The sequence below is a fragment of the Aplidium turbinatum genome, chromosome 15, assembly GCF_918807975.1.
Source record: "Aplidium turbinatum chromosome 15, kaAplTurb1.1, whole genome shotgun sequence".
Classification (NCBI taxonomy): domain Eukaryota; kingdom Metazoa; phylum Chordata; class Ascidiacea; order Aplousobranchia; family Polyclinidae; genus Aplidium; species Aplidium turbinatum.
In genome coordinates this window covers 17344306-17365668 of record NC_137486.1, presented here as the reverse complement: position 1 = coordinate 17365668, position 21363 = coordinate 17344306, and the positions used below count along the sequence as shown (strand labels likewise).

The window sequence follows — 21363 nt, the reverse complement described above, 5'->3', positions numbered from 1 at the left end:
TCGGCTACCATGCTCTTGAGCGACTCTTAAGGACAGCTCTCCAGCGGCACTTGGTGAATAGAAAAATTCAGACATTTCAACAAGCGGAAACTTCACTCTGTCAATCTCGGTGACCGAGTTTGCGCCACTGGTGTAAAAACCTGTCAAAATTAAGCTCTCGAGTAAACATTCTTATTCGCTCCGCGACCTTAGAATTGTGGTAATTTTGGAACGCTGAGTCCGAATCTTAGCTCAAATTTCTTCTATCACGTCAGGCCCCGAGATTGACATTTTGACGTTGAGTTTATTGCGCGTCAAGTCTACCGAACGGTAGGTGGTGCATCCAGCAATTTGTGGCATGGGATAAAATTAGCTAAAATTCTCCCACAGACTGCACTTACGGTGCCAATTTGTTTTTACCATCAAAAAGTGGCAAAGCTAAGAGCAATAACTGGGAAACCTCTTGCACAAAATATACACACACTGGCACAAACCTTTAGCAATGGAACCGTGCATATAGGACTAGGTCGTACATACATACGGTATCACAAACTCCTGATGTGCCAGAACAAATCCGAGATATTTGAATTCGGTGCCCCAAAATTATCTTCAATTAATTCTTAAAGTTCAAATAAGTTGAGTTTTTTACCTGTTATTTTTAAAGCGGTTGCTTAGTAGGCCTACATATAATACCGTAATTAAAATAACAGATCGAAAGGATGCGGTAACATGATGCCAGGAAAGTACAGTATAAATTACGCAATATATTGGAGCACTATCGAGCAACGCAATGCTTCAGTTATGTATACCAGACGCACACTGCGAATCATCGTTCAAACATCATATGATGCTTTGTTGCTTTCTGGAGTCAGAAACGTCATGTAGGAAATGGCGGCATTTGATATTTGAACAAATCTTCTTAAAACTGAAAGCTTTCTGCAAGAGCTCATGCGTCTTTGGATACTTGAGGGGGTAAAATATTACCGTACATTTTTTCTTATTAGTGGCATAAAGAAATATCCTATTGATACCAACAAAACAGCTTGTTTTACTCTCCAATACCCTGAAGAGTAGAACTTGTTAGGTGATCAACACAATAGACGTGGAAGCTAAAAGTTGTTCGGTGAGTACAAACGAAATAGGGAACACATCGGTGAAGGTTGCAAGGCTTATGGATGCATATAGTGATATAGTCGTTTGTGTTCAACTATCCAATTAAGTGCGATTGTTATGCAGGTGCTATAGTGTAATTCATGCAGCTAATGATGAAAAAACATTGCATCTACACGACTTGCCCTTGCTTGGAAAAATCGTTGAATGCAGGCCCGTAGCCAGCCGGGGGCCTCGCCCCCCCCTGGCAAAATCCCAACATTCTCGAGCACAGCTACAATTATAATGATTCAATTTTTTCGGCCCCCCTTGCTCTGCGGTCTGGCTACGGCCCTGGTTGAATGTCACAAACAAAACCATAACGTAAACAGTGCACGCGTGATAAAATAAACGTTCAACTGACAAAACAAGGCAACTTTTGTCAGCTGGGATACAATGGCGTACGGTGACCATTTATTTTTTTGGGTGTTCACTTTTTTTTAACAGGCTAGCCGCTTTAAACAGGTTTGCTCGATAGCTGTTCATATTAAAATAAACTGATATGGTATAAAAAGTCACTGTGCAAATTAAGCGTGTGTTTGAAAATTTCAAAATAATACAAACACCTCCAAAAAAAATAGACTACCGTACGTCACTGGCTCACTGCTGGGATATAGACATCTGCAGTATTGGCACAAATAAGTTTCGGCAAAGCACTCCGCCTGAGAGTAACGGCAAGAAAATCTTCAGCAGTAGCCTACCAAATAAGAGTTTTTGCACCAAGTTATAAAAACTATATAATTTATCCATTTCGTACATTTCTTAAAGTCCTTTAAAACAGTGGTTCTTAACCGGGGGGGGGGGGGCGTGAAGCATCTCTCAGGGGGGGGCGCGAGCTCTACAACAATTTCGATTTTTTTAAAATTACTTTAATGACCTAGGACCTATGCTGTTAGTCATATTTTATATTGTACTCAGTAATTCTTGCTTTATTATAGTTAGACCAGAACTTTACAAAACTATTTTGCACTGAGCTCCTTTAGATCTATCAAATTTTCTCGACGCTGGTTCATTTTTACTTTTCTACGGCTGAGAGTTGAAGGAGACTTACGTTGTTCACTCTCTGGAGTTAAACCTCGCATTAAAAATCTAGTCGCTAAGAAGCAGTGTCAAGTATCTCACTGATGTGTACAATAAACAGACAAAAATGCAATTTTTTTGGTATGATACTTAAACTTATTTAAAATCTAGGGGGGCGCGAGGCACATGACCATTATTGAAGGGGGGCTTGATAGAAAAAAGGTTAAGAACCACTGCTTTAAAACATCCAATAATTACATTTCATTATGCATTAAAGCAGTAAGTAGAAAATACTGTACTTGTAAAACTTCATTATGCACAGCCAAATAAAAATCCACGCGGTACAATCGCTTATAAGCACAATACAAACAAGAAATCACAAATGAAGACATTACACATATATGAATGAGAGGATATGTCGGTCAAACCAACGATGTAGTGGATTGGCCACTGTCAAGAGACGATGAAGAAAATGTACTTTCAATAAAACAGTTGCCAGAGACAGGTGGACAATTGTTTCGGCAGACATTTTCAAAATTGCAGGATATAGAAAGTGCTGCACAGTATCGTATAAACATTTTATATATTTCTATCAAGTTCCAGTGGAGATGAGGAAAAGTAGACAGTACCACCGCACCCTCCTGGTTGTAATTAACGAGACAACAGTAATTTGAAGGCCCACTTGTGCCAAAACTTTACACAACAACAGAAAAACTTGCTTCGATACATAATTTTACATAGCCTACACTTCTTTAAATGCCGCATGTCAGGATGCTGATGACGCGAGACTTAAGCTGAGGAGGTTGCTGTTGAATCGTGGGACTTCGTAAAGTAGACGATAATACGAAAAGACGAAGACATTTCAGCTACTTAACAAGTCAGCTGTCAAAAGTCACAAAACTTAAGTGTTGGCAAAGTACCGTATGAATACTGAAAAATTTGGGTGTTCATCGGGAAAATTATCGTTTCTAGCACTAGTTGCAACGTTTATCTGATGAAAGTAAAAGCAAAGATAAACAAGTTGATTGACTGCTTTTACTGACGTTTCGCGCACCATGAAAATGCGCATTCTCAGAGCGAATAACATACAAAATAAAATTTACAAAGTTATATAGTGCGGTTGAAAAGCACTGCAGTGTATATAAGTTTGTAAATTGTAGCCTATTTTGTATGCTATTCGCTCTGAGGATGCGCATTGTGATGGTGCGCGAAACGTCAGTGAAGCAATAAATCAATTTGTTTAATCAATTTGTCTTTGCTTTTATTAGATGAACGTTGTAACTTGTTCCCGAAACGAAAGTAGGCTACCGTATCTTGCTTTACTGTTTTTGTAAATGTAGATCATTTGTGAGAGATAAGCTAAGTTTACATGGTAGTTTTTTGCCCATGGCCTGGCAATGCAATAAGGTAATTTTTACACTTTCATGGTTATCATATGGAATTAGATCAACTCTCACGGGTAGATCCTATAGTGCTATAATAAAAGGGTGCCATTACATGTAAAAGTGCTAAATGCAGGTGGACAACTGCAGCACTGATGTTCCCTGGCAACTGAAAAAATATTATCTGTATGAGAACACATGTTGCGCATGGCCACAAGACAAACAAAGGCCTTGGAAAAATCTCGTTTAAGTTTAACCCTGTGTTTCCAACCACGTTTTAAACCAGTTTTTTCCAACAGGGTCGGATTCTCGAGTGAACAATTTCATGTTTTCAGGAAATTGCGTGTGCACAGCCGCCTACAGATTTACTGCTCATGTTGAATCACGCGTTTTTACATAGTTTTGTGTGCTTGTAGCAACAAAAGTAAACTCCTTGAAACAGGTAGTCTACTGTGAAATTGGTTGATTTTTTGGATTTTATTAATTAACGATCTTGCACAAAAAAAACGAGGTTAAAAGTCTCAAAATAATGCAGCATAACAGGGTGGGAAACACTGGTTCAGGAATCTGATAAGGATTTTGAGTTAGCAAAATTGCACCTAGATAATATTTCTCAAAAACTTAAAGAAAAACACGGTATGAGTTTGTGGAGTGTACCGTGCTGCTGTTTAAAACAAAAATTTTCAATTTTTTCATTGTCAAGGTTAACGCCCGTAAGTAATTTTGACAGGCTAACATAGTAGTAAACCGTAAACACAACTTTTAATAAACGCTAATCTAAATAAACCAATTGCAGAAGTTAATACAGTACAGAATAATATGACACGCTAAATTTTCCTCTTGGAAACATGCTGGAATATATTGAAGAATTACAGAAGAATCTTTAAAAAACATTAACGATATACTCTGTGCCTTCCATAATTAATAAATCGTGTGGCACAAAATAAATTTGTCATGTTGCTGCAACAAAACGTTGCTTAATGTTCTTCAACCAGCTAGTCTATTGCATTGATGCAATTTCAGACTAATTTGCTGACTGAAAAGTTGCAATGAAAAGGTAGTGTCGTTAGACGGTTGCATTGCAATAATATGAGCGTCCATGAAAACATAACGAGATACAAACTGATAAAAAAACGTAATTATTCGCGGTAATTCAATTCATAAAAAATGAAACAGCGCCAGTCGGTTCCACCTTCGTACGACGACAAGCAGAATGTATTCATATATCTCAACCTGGGTGCTGTAAACATCTTCATTTCCAATTTCGAGCACTCAAAAATGATTTTATGGAAGCGGCGTTGCATGTCAGGGCGTACGCAAAGTTCAGTTTTTATCCATCTCAGCTACGACCCCACAAGCTTTTTATCGCGGTATGTAAGCAATACACAAGTGAACTCAAATTCGAACATTGGTAAATATCGCCTGAAAGAATAGGTGATATTGTCCACAAATAACTACCACATACCCAACATTCATTTTTTTTCTGCAAAGGACCCAACTGACGCGGAGGTTGGTCGGATATATGAACAAGCACAGTTGAATGGAGAGGCTGCTGATGAAAATAGAAAATTCAACAAAACTTGGTTACAGTTCATCTTCAGAAGAGTCGTCCAGTAATGTCATCCGGTCACTTTGGTAAATTCCTTTCGCCTGAAAAGTGGAACGAATGTGAGAAGCACATGCCATCGACATAACTTTCGATATTTACAAATGCTTGTTTTGACGAAGTCTTGATTAACAGCTACACACAAGAAGATTGTGTGTAGCTGACCGAATTGTTTTAATATATGTCAACACAGCTTTCATTTGCCTTCCTCAATGTGTCTGAAATCATCATCATCCGAACTAGGTCCCCACTAGTTTTATCCCTCAAACAATATTCTCAACTGCATGATGTGGTCCATCCAAAATATCTCACTTCTCAAAGCGCAATATCTGCCATTTGTACATTGACTCAACATCTGCAAACGTTGAAGTACTGTAAAAATGGCGGATTTTGTTGTCTGGGATGATATCCAAGTCACCAGGGGGTGCTGACAAGAACAAGATAGTTTGTTTTATTAAGTCAAGTGTAAATCAATCAATTACAAAGTCGGGGTATTCAAAACGAAAAAGAAATTTAACACGATGAACTTAATCCAAATGATACCAAGATGAAAGTATGTGTTGAATCAAAATTTCCTTTCGAAACATTTTCGTTTTACACTCTTGTAATCATAAATAAATGAAATAGTAAATCTTCGTGAGAAACCAATCCACTTGAATTACAAAACCCCAGTGAATAGGTTGTGATTCATGCGAAGCAATTTCACCGATATCGCACCTTCAAATTAATCAAATGCTGTTAATAAACCAGTTAAACAAAGTGCAATGATTTAATGTCTCAAGACGTTCTATGGGCGTACGTTAGCACAGTTTGTAGGCGGAAAATTGCCATATCAATAATTCACCAAGATACGACAGCGGCGTTTAGAACAAATAGCATCAGGCCAAGTCTACCAGTCGTTACTGATTCAACATTCAACCCAGCTGATGCGTAAGAAAACCAAGTAGGAAACCTTTCGTATTCTAACAAGGTAGTGCAGCTTGGACGTGACAAGAGTGAGACCATTCCCTACCGATCATCGACAACAGAATACTGTCTTTAACTCTATGCCTTTAACGTTATTTCTAATGTTCCCCTATATATTCTCCAATGGTTTGGTTAAATTAACAAAATCCCACTTGAACAGCATTGCCTTGGATATCCTGTATAAGCACAAACGCAACTAGTCGGGTGGTGCTGACTACTTGGTACCAATGTTAGCGTTAAACGTAGCACAGTATTTGCTCAGCTTGCTGAAACAAGTAATGTCATTTTACTTTCAAATGGTTTTGTCTTCCATTATAACAACGCAAGTACGGAAGGCCTTGTTATACAACGAGTGCTCAATGTTTGTCGTAAAAATTTATGAACATGGCGCAAGCTTGCATAACATGACGTAAATAAAAAACAAATTACTATAAATATGATTGAAAAAAATATAAATGAAAAAATAAAAGTAATGCAAGAAAACTCGTAGCTGAAGAAAACGGTTTTAACCAACGCTGTTCAAACACCAGTACGTTAGACACGTTTCTGAATTTAATGGCTGCGAATTTGAAGTCGCCTTTCTTATCGCCAGGAGTGCATGTACCAACAGAGCATGACATTTAGGCGCAGATTAGTGTTAATAATTTATTTGTGTTTCGAAACCATGCAAGGATGCATTTTTAAAGTATTGAAATACCTTTCTGTCTGTTAGAAGAAAGTCATTTTCTTGTCCGTATTGCTGAAAGATAGATGTTTTTATTAGCAATTGATCAAGCATTTTACCACCAAAAATGTGAATAACGAAGCTTCCCAGACATCAAATCAATCGTTTTTTTACATTGATTCAACGTCTGCAGACGTATTTTCCTTTACCCTTAAAATACGGGAAACAAGTTAAAAAAAATTGTAACCACAGAACAACAACCAACACAACGATTGAAACAACTTACGTGCTCCGGCAAAGGTTGGGCTTGCACAGCAAGCTATTTTATAAATATAACGGTGAATATATTTATTCAGTAACATTCAAGTGCCAATATGAACAACACTCGCGTATCTAAATTAACAACAGTACACAACTCTCAATGTTATGATCTAAATAACTGTAGAAGTGCAGTTTGCAGCTGATGTAAAAGTTAAGCCATGTCACCCATGTGCAATGTTTCAAAAACTTCACGCCTAAATTCTTAACAAAATTGGGGTTATAAAATTCTCGGCTATGCACAAGCATTTGCATGCCCTGACTATGGTGAATTTTCTTTAAAGTTTACATGCGAGGGAAGAATGATATCTTTGGTAGGCTACCTTATCCACAATACAGTTGCACAAGCACTTTGGAATCTCTCTTGTATTCAGTGTTGTACGCGTCAATGAAATAAATTGACGGCGTCAGCGTTCGCGCGAATTGCCTAAAAATTTCACGGCGTAAAGTACTGCGTCAGCTCTAAAAAAATTGACGGCGTCAGCGTCAGCGCTAATTTCTAGCGCTATTTTAGCCAGGTTCTCACAAAACGGCAGTATTCGACTTCTAACGAGTTTGGTTTTTGAGACTGTTTCGAGCTACGAAAGACGATTTCGTCTTTTCTCCACTCAGATTAACCCAGGATACGATAAACAAACTTGAAACTGCATAATTGGATAGACGAACAGCTGTTCCAGAAAAAGATTGTTCATTGCTATCAGTCTGAAAGTCAAAACGTCAAACAAAATTTAACTCTCATTGTGAAACGAGATTTTCCATGAAAACGAAAAATGACGCATAGCGCGTGACGCTAAACATCGGCGAAATAGATGACGACGCTATCACTTCCGTCAACTAAAAAATAAACTGACGGCGCTAGCCTCAGCGTCAACAAAAAGTTGACGCCGTCAACGTACAACGCTGTATAGTACAGTAGCTTTGTTACCGCATGAGTACCGTAGCAGACTATTAGCTCTATGTCTTAAGAATACAAAACAAGGACTTAAGAAACATTACAAACAATGTTCTTATCTGGCTCCGACACTGGCGTGAGAAGCTATGACAGAACTCTATTTCAGTTTATTCAAGCAACGGAAAAACTTGCTTTCTTTGCCAGACTTACCCTGAGTTTTCGTAACTTGGAATACTTTCTTCTTTTCCTGCACCGACACAAGCAACACAGGAAAAGGATTAAAGCGAAGACAATCACACTGACTATCGCCGCTATTCGTCCAGGGCCATACTTTTTCTACACAAAACAAGTGCTTAAAACAATCCACAGGAAAAAAGGTTATTGCAATCATTTGTGATTTGTTGTGCTTCAAAAGACATCCAAGGGGTCTGCTACTATTCGGTGAGTCCGATTCGGTGAGTTCCTAACCTCTAACCCCTAACCCTAAAACGGCAATGATAATTAGGCTACGGTACCGGATAATTTAAAAAAAAAAATTGAAAAAATCACGAAATAGGGGTCGGACTCACCGAATCGGACTCACCGAAACGGGCCATTCCGGCAAAATTAAAATAGATCATTTGTTAACATCAGGATCTTTTTAGCTTGTAAATCAGAAAATCGCTATTGCTTCAAATAAAAATACATTTTCTTGGCATCAATTTTTAGATGATAACAACAATTTAACAACACCAACAAGATTATCTAAAATTGTAATAACAACTTGTCTTCTAAAGCACTTATGGCAGGCAAAAGCATGATTCTGACATAGCAGTAGATTTCAGCTCCTGGTATTGGGTGTTATGTATTAATTCACCCGGCTGGAATGCTCACCAGTAAATCGTTTGCATAGTCTATAGCTGTTTGCACGGCAGATTCTGAAAAACAACATCGCATAAATTTACCGACTAGGAATACTGCATCACAAAATACACAATTTGTACTATTTCAGGAAAAACAATGGACTGCAAAAAAGTGAAAATGTAAGGAAAGCCTCCAGTAAGGTAGATTGAAGTTAACGCGCATCACGCAATCTTTATATATTCGTATTCAATGCACTTGTTTATTCAATTTGTCTTGACATTTTAAGCTAGCTAATGACAATAAATTCTTCTCCCAATAACTTCACTGCGCAAAATCACATAAACCATAAATAAAACAATAAATATTATACTATTATTACCGCAAAAGTGCTCAATGCAAAGCAAAAAGCCAAGCAGAAAGAATTACATGTAATACGGTATAGTTTTATTGCTCTCTAAAACCTCTACAGCCTGTTTCACCCAAACAGGGGAATCATCAGAAGGTCCTTATTCAAATAGAATAAGAATAATATTCTATCTGAATAAGGATCTTCCGATAATCGCCCTTTTTAGGGTGAAACAGGCTGTAGAGGTTTTAGAGAGTAATAACTATATTTGATGTAAACCATCAATATAAGATTTTCGGTGTAGAAGTGTAGGCCACACACATTGCCAATCGAATTAAAGTTAGAAGTAAATCATTGCCAATCGAATTAAAATACAGAATTAAAGTTGAATAACAATAAGTTCTTACTGTCATCAGTTGTTTTGTTATTAGGCAAAACAGAAGGTTCTCCTAAATGGGGACCTGAAAGTAGTAAACTTTGTATTTACCATAAGCAGACATAACTCAGTAACAACACTACATTTAATATAAAAAAAAACACAATAAGCGAACGTTTTCGGCTAATCATACAGCCGCAGACCAGACAAAAAGCCTACCTCGGGTCAGACATTTTCGCTTTGCGGGTGGCATTTGGCCCGCGGGTCACACACCTCTGGCTTATGCAAACCATCACAGCCAGCAAAATCCTTTTTTTACTTTGATGAAACCTCTAAAGACATTTATTCAATGTAAAAGAAAGGATTTTGCTTGTTGAGAAGCCACATCTTCTACATCTACCCTGACCGCAAATCAGCGTTTTTTTTTTCGTTGATTCAACGTCTGCAGACGTTGCAGGATGGGTAGTTTAGCAATGATGGCGACACAACATGAGTTCACCTTTGTACATGAGCTGAATTAACCATTTCCACTTTTAAAAGACGCATGCTTTCAAACCAATCCTGTTTGATTGTGGACCATAAACTGCGCTAGTGCGTTTCATAGCAACTGCAACAAACCATTAATTAAAATAGAAATCTTTGAATTTAAGTAGCTTTACATATTTTACCTGTTGTTTTAGTTACGGGTGCACGTGGCGTTGTAGTTGTGGTAGTTGGTGGTGTTGTAGTCGTGGTAGTTGGTGGCGTTGTAGTCGCGGTAGTTGGTGGTGTTGTAGTTGGTGGTGTTGTAGTCGTGGTAGTTGGTGGTGCTGTAGTCGTGGTAGTTGGTGGTGTTGTAGTCGTGGTAGCTTGTGGTGTTGTAGCATCGGTCACAGCTTCTGGTGGATTCACCGGTGGTGTTCTGATTCTATATAAGCAAAGAATAAGGTGTAGTATCGAAGACGACGTTCAAGCACAGCGGCTGCTACAAGAATTTCGATTTAAATAGGGTGAACAGAACACTGAACATGCTTCTGTCATCACAAAATCAATTTCAAACTGTTTAAAAACAAAATTGTTGTCAAAAACATCTGCAGTTGAACTTTTGTATCTAGTTGTAACTTGTACAATTATGAAACCAGACCCATGACGATAAATATTTGACACACTTTACAGCAATGTGATTTTTTTAATAATAATTTTAAGAGTTGATGTTAACATTTGTCAACAAATACATTTTTAATAGGTAGACTAGAAATAAGTGCAAAGAGAAAGTTAACAGTTGCATGGAAGAATGGTTGCTTATATTGCTTAGACGAGATGTCAATTGCAAAAAAATTATGATTTCCTTTGGTTGCTGAAGAACTGGAAGAAAAAAACTATACTTGCAAGTTTACGTAACAAAACTAAAGTAGAAACAAAAAGCTACACAACAAAACAACTTTTCAGAACAAATGCAACAAAATGTACAATTGATGCAAAAAGCTGCAAGGTCAATATTATTCACTTAATAAAACATTAAGAACAGAAGTGGAGCGGTTAATGTTTTAAATTTTAAAACCTACCTTTTGTTTATTGGCATAGTTGTTGATGGCACGAATGTTGTAGTCTGCTCAACTGGTGCAGATGTTGTTGCAGAAACTGATAAAAACGGACCAGATTCAGTAGAAGACACATCTGCATCAAAAATCACAATTTCTAATTAAGCATCTGTATCAACTATTGAGTTAACAAGACCTTGATGTACATGATCAAGATTACAGGGTAAACCAAGGTTTTTATAAAGATGCAAGGTCAGAAATAATGATAAACGTCTAGGTATGTATACAGTATACCTTTTTTGTATTTGTAATCAAGATTCCAAAAACAGTACTAATTGATTACACATCGCATCTATAATGCTTACAGCATTAATAATTTTAACTTGAAGTTGACAATTAAAGTTGCAACATGCCAGGGTTGGAAAAATCATGATTTTTTTTTTAAAAAAATCAGATTTTTTTGATTTAAATCAGATTTTTTTGATTTAAATCAGATTTTTTTTAGATAAAAAAGCGTCGAGTCTACTTGGGGAAAGAGATTATTTTAGTAAGATAGCAGAATTATTTTTAACCCCTTGATTGATTGAAAGGCTTTGCTTTGCAAGTGTTTAATCATTGTTATTATCATATTGTAGGCTAGCCTGTCTATTGCACATATTTTTAAGTAAGTGAGATATGTTGCTTTATACTAAATCATAATTTGTGCATATCGAGATTGAGGTATGTCTCAGACTGTCATCTCACTACACTAAAATCTTTCCTTACGTTTGAGCGCACATCACTTTGCTTTTTTGCTCAACTGATGCAAAGCCTACAACCAGACTTTTTGCAAAGAAAGTTTAACTGTGTAATATGTTACCGACATACCGTATCAAAACAATAAAAGTTCAGATGACACAAAAATTTCAGTTTATTTTGCATTGAGAAGTTTGTACATAAATACAAGCTCGTCAGCTTTTGCAGCCCAATCGATTTCGAACTTCTGACTGAACCAGACCAAAAGTGGAAAAAACTCGCTCAACGTCAGCACTAGAAGATTTTGCTACCAAAACTTTCAGAGCTAACGTTAACATATCACTGCTGAATGCTGATTCTGTCAGACTGAGACTTCCACCATGCCAAAGGTGTTACTGATTTGAGCACATCTTCTTGAAACATGCGTCTATGGTTTGAAAGGCCCAGCTTTAGCACGATAATTGAGAACTTCTGACAAAATGATTGGGCTAATGTCACCAGCAAATTCCATTGCCTCATCAATTTCTTCCAAAGATAGTCTGCTACCTCCATATTGGGGGTCCAATATATTGGACAAAAAGTGAGCCGGAGTACAAGCTTGCTTCATGCGTTTTTTTAACTTAGCATCTACATTGCCTGGAGTGGCCAGCATTTCGTAGATCTCATTCTAAATTTTTCCAGATATCTACGGCTTCACTTATGCAGCTTTTTTTTTACATAAAAAGCTCTAGCCTAGTATACCGGTACTATGTTTAGTGAACAACACTGTTTGTGAACTACCAAGTAAACTAAGTTGCCTTTCAAAACATGCATAGCCTATAGCCTTAAGTAATTAAATATAACTTTTGTATTACAGTGTAACGTTTGTTGATGTATTTATTTTTATTTTAGCAAATAAAAAAAATCATTTGATTTTTTTAATTGATTTTTTTGATTTTTATTGTTTGATTTAAATCATTTGATTTAAATCAACCAACCCTGCAACATGCAAAATTAAATATATATATACCTATAGCCAAAGTTTAATAAGATTAAGAGTTGTTAGGGGGACAGAATTAACTATACAGTACAACCATTATACTTGCTGCTCACTTGGTGTTGTTGAAAAGCCTGCATCGGAAGTGTTCATGAAAGGGGCTGTGCTCATCTTTGGTGAAGTTTGTTGTTGCGTAGTGCTGAAAACATGCGGGGTAGAGGAAGTCGTAGTTTCTTCTGAGACTTCATGAAGTGTGCTGTTTTGAAGAGGATGAGGATTTGATTTGGTATCATTGCCTACTGGGAACACAGCAGTGTGGTTTAAAGGTAAAGATGATCCATCATCAGAATTGTTAGAAAATTTCTTCACATCATTTTCATCAGTTAAGCTGGCATTTTTATGTGAGGCTTCTTGAAAGCTTGAGCTGTGATCCACCTTGTTTGTGGCGTTTTTAAGCTCTTTAATCTCATTAAGTTGGCCTTGCCCTTGTGGATTAACACCAATATTACTTTCCTCTGTAGAAGTTGTTTCATTAACGGTATTATTAAAAGATGTATTAGGAGACAAATCTGACACATCCTCACTGCTGTTGTTTGTAGTTGTTGATTGTTCACTATCTTCAGGTAAACCAGTTGTAGTGGGCAATTCAATATTTATATCCCCGTTTTCAGTGGTTTCTTCAAGAGAGTTCGGTTCAGCAACAGTGTCTTTATTGTCTTTTCTCGTCGTTTTTCTCTCATCTTGCATATTACTTGGAATTTCGTCAACTTGATCATCTTCTGTCTTTTTTATTGGTAATTTTGTCTCACTTCTTTCAGCACTATTTGACAAATCAGCACCCTCATCACTTTCATTGTTGCTGGGAGTGTGTCCTATGTCATTCTCTACATTATCTTTTGGATGAGTTTTTATCTCATTTCCTAAATTATTAATATCACTATCTTCAGTGCTGTTTGGCTTCATACTATCATCATTTGTTGGCAATAGGGGTGATTTAACTGAGTTTTCAATATCGACTTTTGCGGGCTTCACATCATTCTGATCATTAAGTTTCTTATCAATGTTCTGATGGTTGCCTTCTGGTGCATTTCCAGTCTCAGGAAATTTTACTTCAGATTGATGTGGAAAACTATTCTGTGGATTTAGGATAGAAGCATCAGTCTTTGCAGGCTCTTTGGAGGGTGGTGCAACTTTACTAGCATTTTGACTTCTTGGAGAGCTAATCTGAAGAGTAGGAAGGAGTGTAGCATTTGGAACACCATTACTTGAATCAGATTGAGCATGGGATAATGATGTTATAAATACAACATACACAATCAACAACTTAAAGTACTCATCAAGCATTTTTAATTACGAAGATTATTCTTCATGAAATCTAGTGGATGCAACAAATATGAGTGAAAAGAGGTACAGTCAAAAATTAACTTTAATTGTCAAAACAAGAGGGTCTTATAGTCATTCATACTACGTCTAGCCTGACTCTACTACGAATTAACCCAGAAGCTGCTGAAGAACCAATTAGTTACACTGGTGTGAGACTAGGTTAAGCTAAACCCCATGAACCTTTGCACAATGACATGGTAAAGATTGACAAAATACTTCACTTTATGGTACGGTATAAAAATAAAAAAAATGAATCATAGATCTGTGCACAAGCAATTGTTTATTTTCAATCATTGTGAATATAGACTGTAGATGCAGTAGGCTATAGGTTTCTGTCCACTAGCGTGGCAGCATCTAACTTCTAAAGGCTATACGGTTTGTTTAACAAAAATGAAAACTACTAACAGAAACTAGTGATGGAACAACCTCCGGCAAACTCCGGTCACTTTTTTCAACTCCGGCCCAGAGGTGTGTATGCCAACTGTGTGTGGCAGTGGTCAAGTTCATGACCTTGGATAAATGTATTTTAGGTATCATTGTGGTATTAGGGTGGCCGCTTTTGAAGTAATTTTTTCACTTCAACTTACATGGGTGATAAATTTTTGCCTTAGCCCAAAATAATAATAAATTCAATTGTTTTTTGAAATTTAAAAAAAAAAAATGTCTGTCAAAAAATACACCATTAGCAATAACGATGTTGGAATTTTGTTATTTTGATGAAATCAAAAAAAAATATGGAAAATAATGAGTAATGCCAAAAATAACTTGGTATTTTTTACAGTAAGTGCATACCACTGATCACCAATACAATCTACTCATACAATGTGATATTGATTGTGAAAACCTTTACCGGTATCCTCAAACTTAGAAAGCTTGATAGAAGAGAGCTCCGGAGCTGGAGCAGTTGCAATTTTATGCCGGCTTAAAAGCCTTGTCTGTAAATCCTTATTTTGACCTCAACAACACTCTATCAGCTACAGACTATCATTCAAAACACTTTGGACTGATTTTGAGACAGCTTACATACTAGAGGCTAAAAATGGCAGTAACTTTCCATTCAAAATTATGTACCGGTAGTGTACTTGTGCTTTAAAATTAACTCTATTTGTAACACAGATTCAGTCATCCAGAAAACCTTGGTTGAAACCAAGAGTAGTCCAGGCCCAACTACCGGTATACTCTGTATGCATACAGTTTATTTTTGACAATCACAACGAAGAACAATATATATACGATGTCAAACACAGCAGAGACCTAGAAAAAGGTAGAAATAACAAAACGTGGACGTTATAATGTGCATAAGTACTAAGTACGGCACAGTCACAACATCTTAGTACCTAGGATTTTAAAAAATTTAGAAAAAAAAAAACAGAGAAAAAAAGGCAAGCAAAATTTTTTTTTAACGATTTATAAGCCTACTACGATCCTAAGTAAAAAATGAAATAGAAACAAACACTAGACAAAATAGACAGTTGCTATGCTGATCAACCTTGGTGCATTAGCAAAAGTGCTGATGGTCTTAAGGGAAAAACTCTTTGATGCATTAGCTCACCATGAAGAGAAAGGTAGGCAAACAAAACCCTGAAAGAAATCCTGTCGTGGGCAAAACTATTTCAAAACGCAACACACCAGGCCTTGCAAGACTAGCAAAAACAATACAGTGGGTATTATCAACAGTCTAAAACCTGGTAGAGGGCAAGGTGTTAGAACTACTAGAACTTCACTGGTAACATGCTTCATCCCTGGGTTTTTTTTTCGCTGAAACTTTTCGGTCATTTGTCCGAAATGGCTTGAAAAAATTCGGTCATTTTTTTATTTATTTCGGTCATTTTTGGTCATATTTTTTCTTTTTTTCACATTTTTTCGGACATTTTGACCGAATTGACTATATTTTTTTCGGACATTTTGCTAAAAAATCAGTCAATGACCGATAAATGACTGAAAAAAAAAACCAGGCTTCATCATATCATCAGTTTCAGGTGCAAGTATAGAATACGCCACCCTAGTCAACATGACGTCACAAAACGGACGCAACTACTACATAAGGGGTGAAAAAAAGGATGCTGAAAAGCGGCGGAATGAAGGTGATAAAGCGGAATGGATATGGATTTTTTAACAATTTTACTGTGTTTTTACAATAAAAACATTAAACCAACGTCGAGTGTTGAATATAACTACCTAGAATGACATAAAATTTACCAAATTGCATCAATTCAGCTAAAAATTTACCCAATTAAACTTTAAAAATAAAAATATGAAACGTTTGCAACTAAATGTGTTGTAGCTATCTAAGTTCAGCTCGCATTTTAATTTTTACAATAAAAGTACCAATCTAACGCAACTGCAAAGAGTATGTCTTGCTTTATGCACCTGGAAAGTTTCAGGTTTATATCTTATCTACAAAACGGGCAACCGTCGTTCAAACGTAGCCGCTGGGCGACACTTTTTTCCAATGCATTGTAAAGGCGAATCGATCCTTATTCAGTATAAGCCACCCCCTGTTTGTTGTGATCGGTAAATAGTGCTTCCACTAAACTTGCTGTAGTTTTCTCGTTTCTGCTCGGATTTGAACAATTTTGCCATCGTTGGAAAGCACGATCATACATCTACACGAATCAAATAAACAGTAGCAAAAAATAGGTACTAGCTTTATCTTGTGATAACTTAAACTTTACCAACTTGTAACAATTCTCAGCAATTTAATTTTTACAATAAAATCATTAAATCTTTGCAAACTAAAAGAATATGTCTTGCTTTATACACATGAAAACTTTCAGGTTTATATCTTATCCACAAAACTGGCAATCGTCGTTCAAACTTAACCGCCCAGCAAAGCCTTTTTTCTATGCATTGTAAAGGCGAATCGATCCTTATTCAGTATACGCCACCCCCTGTTTGCAGTGATCGGTAAATAGTCCTTCCACTAAACTTGCTGTAGTTTTCTTGTTTCTGCTCGGAATTTAACAATTTTGCCACCGTTGGAAAGTACAATTACATATCTACCCGAATCAATTAAACACAAGCACAAAGTAAGTACTATCTTTATCTTGTGATGACTTAAACTTCACCAACTTGCACCAATTCTCAGCAATTTAATTTTTACAACAAAATCATTAATATTATGCAAATGGAAAGAATATGTCTTGCTTTATTCACCTGAAAAGTGTCAGGTTTATATCTCATCTACCAAGCGAGCAATCGTCGTTCAAACTTAACCGCCCAGCGAAGCTTTTTTTCAATGCATTGTAAAGGCGAATCGATCCTTATTCAGTAGCCTATACGCCACCCCATGTTTGCAGTGATCGGTAAATAGTGCTTCCACTAAACTTGCTGTAGTTTTCTCGTTTCTGCTCGGATTTGAACAATTTTGCCATCGTTGGAAAGCACAATCATACATCTACCCGAATCAATTGGCTACAAATCCAAAACAAGTAGGCTACTATCTTTATCTTGTAATAACTTAAACTTTACCAATTTGTACCGATTCTCAGCAATTTAATTTTTACAAGAAAATCATTAATCCTTTACAAATTGAAAGAGTATGTCTTGCTTTATTCACCTGAAACGTTTCAGGTTTATATCTCATCTACCAGACGAGCAATCGTCGTTCAAACTTAACCGCCCAGCAAAGCCTTTTTTCAATGCATTGTAAAGGCGAATCGATCCTTATTCAGTATTATACGCCACCCCCTGTTTGCAGTGATCGGTAAATAGTCCTTCCACTAAACTTGCTGTAGTTTTCTCATTTCTGCTTGGATTTGAACAATTTTGCCATCGTTGAAAAGTACAATTATATATCTACCCGAATCAATTAAACACAAGCACAAAGTAAGTACTAACTTTATCTTGTGATAACTTAAACTTCACCAATTTGTACCAATTCTCAGCAATTTAATTTTTACAATAAAATCATTATTATTTTGCAAATGGAAAGAGTATGTCTTGCTTTATTCACCTGAAAGATTTCAGGTTTATATCTTATCTACCAAACGAGCAATCGTCGTTCAAACTTAACCGCCCAGCGAAGCTTTTTTTCAATGCATTGTAAAGGCGAATCGATCCTTATTTAGTATACGCCACCCCCTGTTTGCAGTGATCGGTAAATAGTGCTTCTACTAAACTTGCTGTACTTTTCTCGTTTCTGCTCGGATTTGAACAATTTTGCCATCGTTGGAAAGTAAAATTATATATATACGCGAATCAATTAAATGCAAGCACAAATTAAGCACCAGATTTATCTTGTGATAACTTAAACTTCACCAAATGTAACGATTCTCAGCAATTTAATTTTCACAAGAAAATCATTAATCCTTTACAAATTGAAAGAGTATGTCTTGCTTTATGCACCTGAAAAGTTTCAGGTTTATATCTCATCTACCAAACGAGCAATCGTCGTTCAAACTTAACCGCCCAGCGAAGCTTTTTTCAATGCATTGTAAAAGCGAATCGATCCTTATTCAGTATACGCCACCCCCTGTTTGCAGTGATCGGTAAATAGTGCTTCAACTAAACTTGCTGTAGTTTTCTTGTTTCTGCTCGGATTTGAACAATTTTTCCATCGTTGGAAAGCACAATCATACATCTACCCGAATCAATTGGCTACAAATCCAAAACAAGTAGGCTACTATCTTTATCTTGTAATAACTTAAACTTCACCAATTTGTACCGATTTTCAGCAATTTAATTTTTACAAGAAAATCATTAATCCTTTACAAATTGAAAGAGTATGTCTTGCTTTATTCACCTGAAAAGTTTCAGGTTTATATCTCATCTACCAGACGAGCAATCGTCGTTCAAACTTAACCGCCCAGCAAAGCCTTTTTTCTATGCATTGTAAAGGCGAATCGATCCTTATTCAGTATACGCCACCCCCTGTTTGCAGTGATCGGTAAATAGTCCTTCCACTAAACTTGCTGTAGTTTTCTTGTTTCTGCTCGGAATTTAACAATTTTGCCACCGTTGGAAAGTACAATTATATATCTACCCGAATCAATTAAACACAAGCACAAAGTAAGTACTATCTTTATCTTGTGATAACTTAAACTTCACCAACTTGCACCAATTCTCAGCAATTTAATTTTTACAACAAAATCATTAATATTATGCAAATGGAAAGAATATGTCTTGCTTTATTCACCTGAAAAGTGTCAGGTTTATATCTCATCTACCAAGCGAGCAATCGTCGTTCAAACTTAACCGCCCAGCGAAGCTTTTTTTCAATGCATTGTAAAGGCGAATCGATCCTTATTCAGTAGCCTATACGCCACCCCATGTTTGCAGTGATCGGTAAATAGTGCTTCCACTAAACTTGCTGTAGTTTTCTCGTTTCTGCTCGGATTTGAACAATTTTGCCATCGTTGGAAAGCACAATCATACATCTAAACGAATCAATTGGCTACAAATCCAAAACAAGTACTATCTTTATCTTGTAATAACTTAAACTTTACCAATTTGTACCGATTCTCAGCAATTTAATTTTTACAAGAAAATCATTAATCCTTTACAAATTGAAAGAGTATGTGTTGCTTTATTCACCTGAAACGTTTCAGGTTTATATCTCATCTACCAGACGAGCAATCGTCGTTCAAACTTAACCGCCCAACAAAGCCTTTTTTCAATGCATTGTAAAGGCGAATCGATCCTTATTCAGTATACGCCACCCCCTGTTTGCAGTGATCGGTAAATAGTCCTTCCACTAAACTTGCTGTAGTTTTCTCATTTCTGCTTGGATTTGAACAATTTTGCCATCGTTGAAAAGTACAATTATATATCTGCCCGAATCAATTAAACACAAGCACAAAGTAAGCACTAAGGTTATCTTGTGATAACTTAAACTTCACCAACTTGTACCAATTCTCAGCAATTTAATTTTTACAATAAAATCATTATTATTTTGCAAATGGAAAGAGTATGTCTTGCTTTATTCACCTGAAAAATTTCAGGTTTATATCTTATCTACCAAACGAGCAATCGTCGTTCAAACTTAACCGCCCAGCGAAGCTTTTTTTCAATGCATTGTAAAGGCGAATCGATCCTTATTTAGTATACGCCACCCCCTGTTTGCAGTGATCGGTAAATAGTGCTTCTACTAAACTTGCTGTAGTTTTCTCGTTTCTGCTCGGATTTGAACAATTTTGCCATCGTTGGAAAATACAATTATATATACACGCGAATCAATTAAATGCAAGCACAAATTAAGCACCAGATTTATCTTGTGATAACTTAAACTTCACCAAATGTAACGATTCTCAGCAATTTAATTTTCACAAGAAAATCAATAATCCTTGACAAATTGAAAGAGCATGTCTTGCTTTATTCACCTGAAAAATTTCAGGTTTATATCTTATCTACCAAACGAGCAATCGTCGTTCAAACTTAACCGCCCAGCGAAGCTTTTTTTCAATGCATTGTAAAGGCGAATCGATCCTTATTTAGTATACGCCACCCCCTGTTTGCAGTGATCGGTAAATAGTGCTTCTACTAAACTTGCTGTAGTTTTCTCGTTTCTGCTCGGATTTGAACAATTTTTCCATTGTTGGAAAGCACAATCATACATCTACCCGAATCAATTGGCTACAAATCCAAAACAAGTAGGCTACTATCTTTATCTTGTAATAACTTAAACTTCACCAATTTGTACCGATTTTCAGCAATTTAATTTTTACAATAAAATCATTAATCCTTTACAAATTGAAAGAGTATGTCTTGCTTTATTCACCTGAAAAGTTTCAGGTTTATATCTCATCTACCAGACGAGCAATCGTCGTTCAAACTTAACCGCCCAGCAAAGCCTTTTTTCTATGCATTGTAAAGGCGAATCGATCCTTATTCAGTATACGCCACCCCCTGTTTGCAGTGATCGGTAAATAGTCCTTCCACTAAACTTGCTGTAGTTTTCTTGTTTCTGCTCGGAATTTAACAATTTTGCCACCGTTGGAAAGTACAATTATATATCTACCCGAATCAATTAAACACAAGCACAAAGTAAGTACTATCTTTATCTTGTGATAACTTAAACTTCACCAACTTGCACCAATTCTCAGCAATTTAATTTTTACAACAAAATCATTAATATTATGCAAATGGAAAGAATATGTCTTGCTTTATTCACCTGAAAAGTGTCAGGTTTATATCTTATCTACCAAGCGAGCAATCGTCGTTCAAACTTAACCGCCCAGCGAAGCTTTTTTTCAATGCATTGTAAAGGC

The 21363-nt window shown here is 36.5% G+C and overlaps 1 protein-coding gene across 1 annotated transcript; it reads right to left on the bottom strand.

The window, feature by feature from the left end:
• Window positions 1–22: 22 nt before the first annotated feature.
• Window positions 23–14116, bottom strand: LOC145784016 (uncharacterized). Its single transcript, XM_082595773.1, has 8 exons — window positions 12889–14116; window positions 11086–11197; window positions 10210–10448; window positions 9573–9626; window positions 8850–8893; window positions 8187–8312; window positions 6800–6841; window positions 23–5180 (listed from the first exon to the last, which is right to left on the bottom strand). Exons 1-8 carry the CDS (start codon window positions 14114–14116, stop codon window positions 5115–5117), a joined length of 1911 nt encoding a protein of 636 aa, XP_082451899.1. The 3' UTR covers window positions 23–5114.
• Window positions 14117–21363: the final 7247 nt, after the last annotated feature.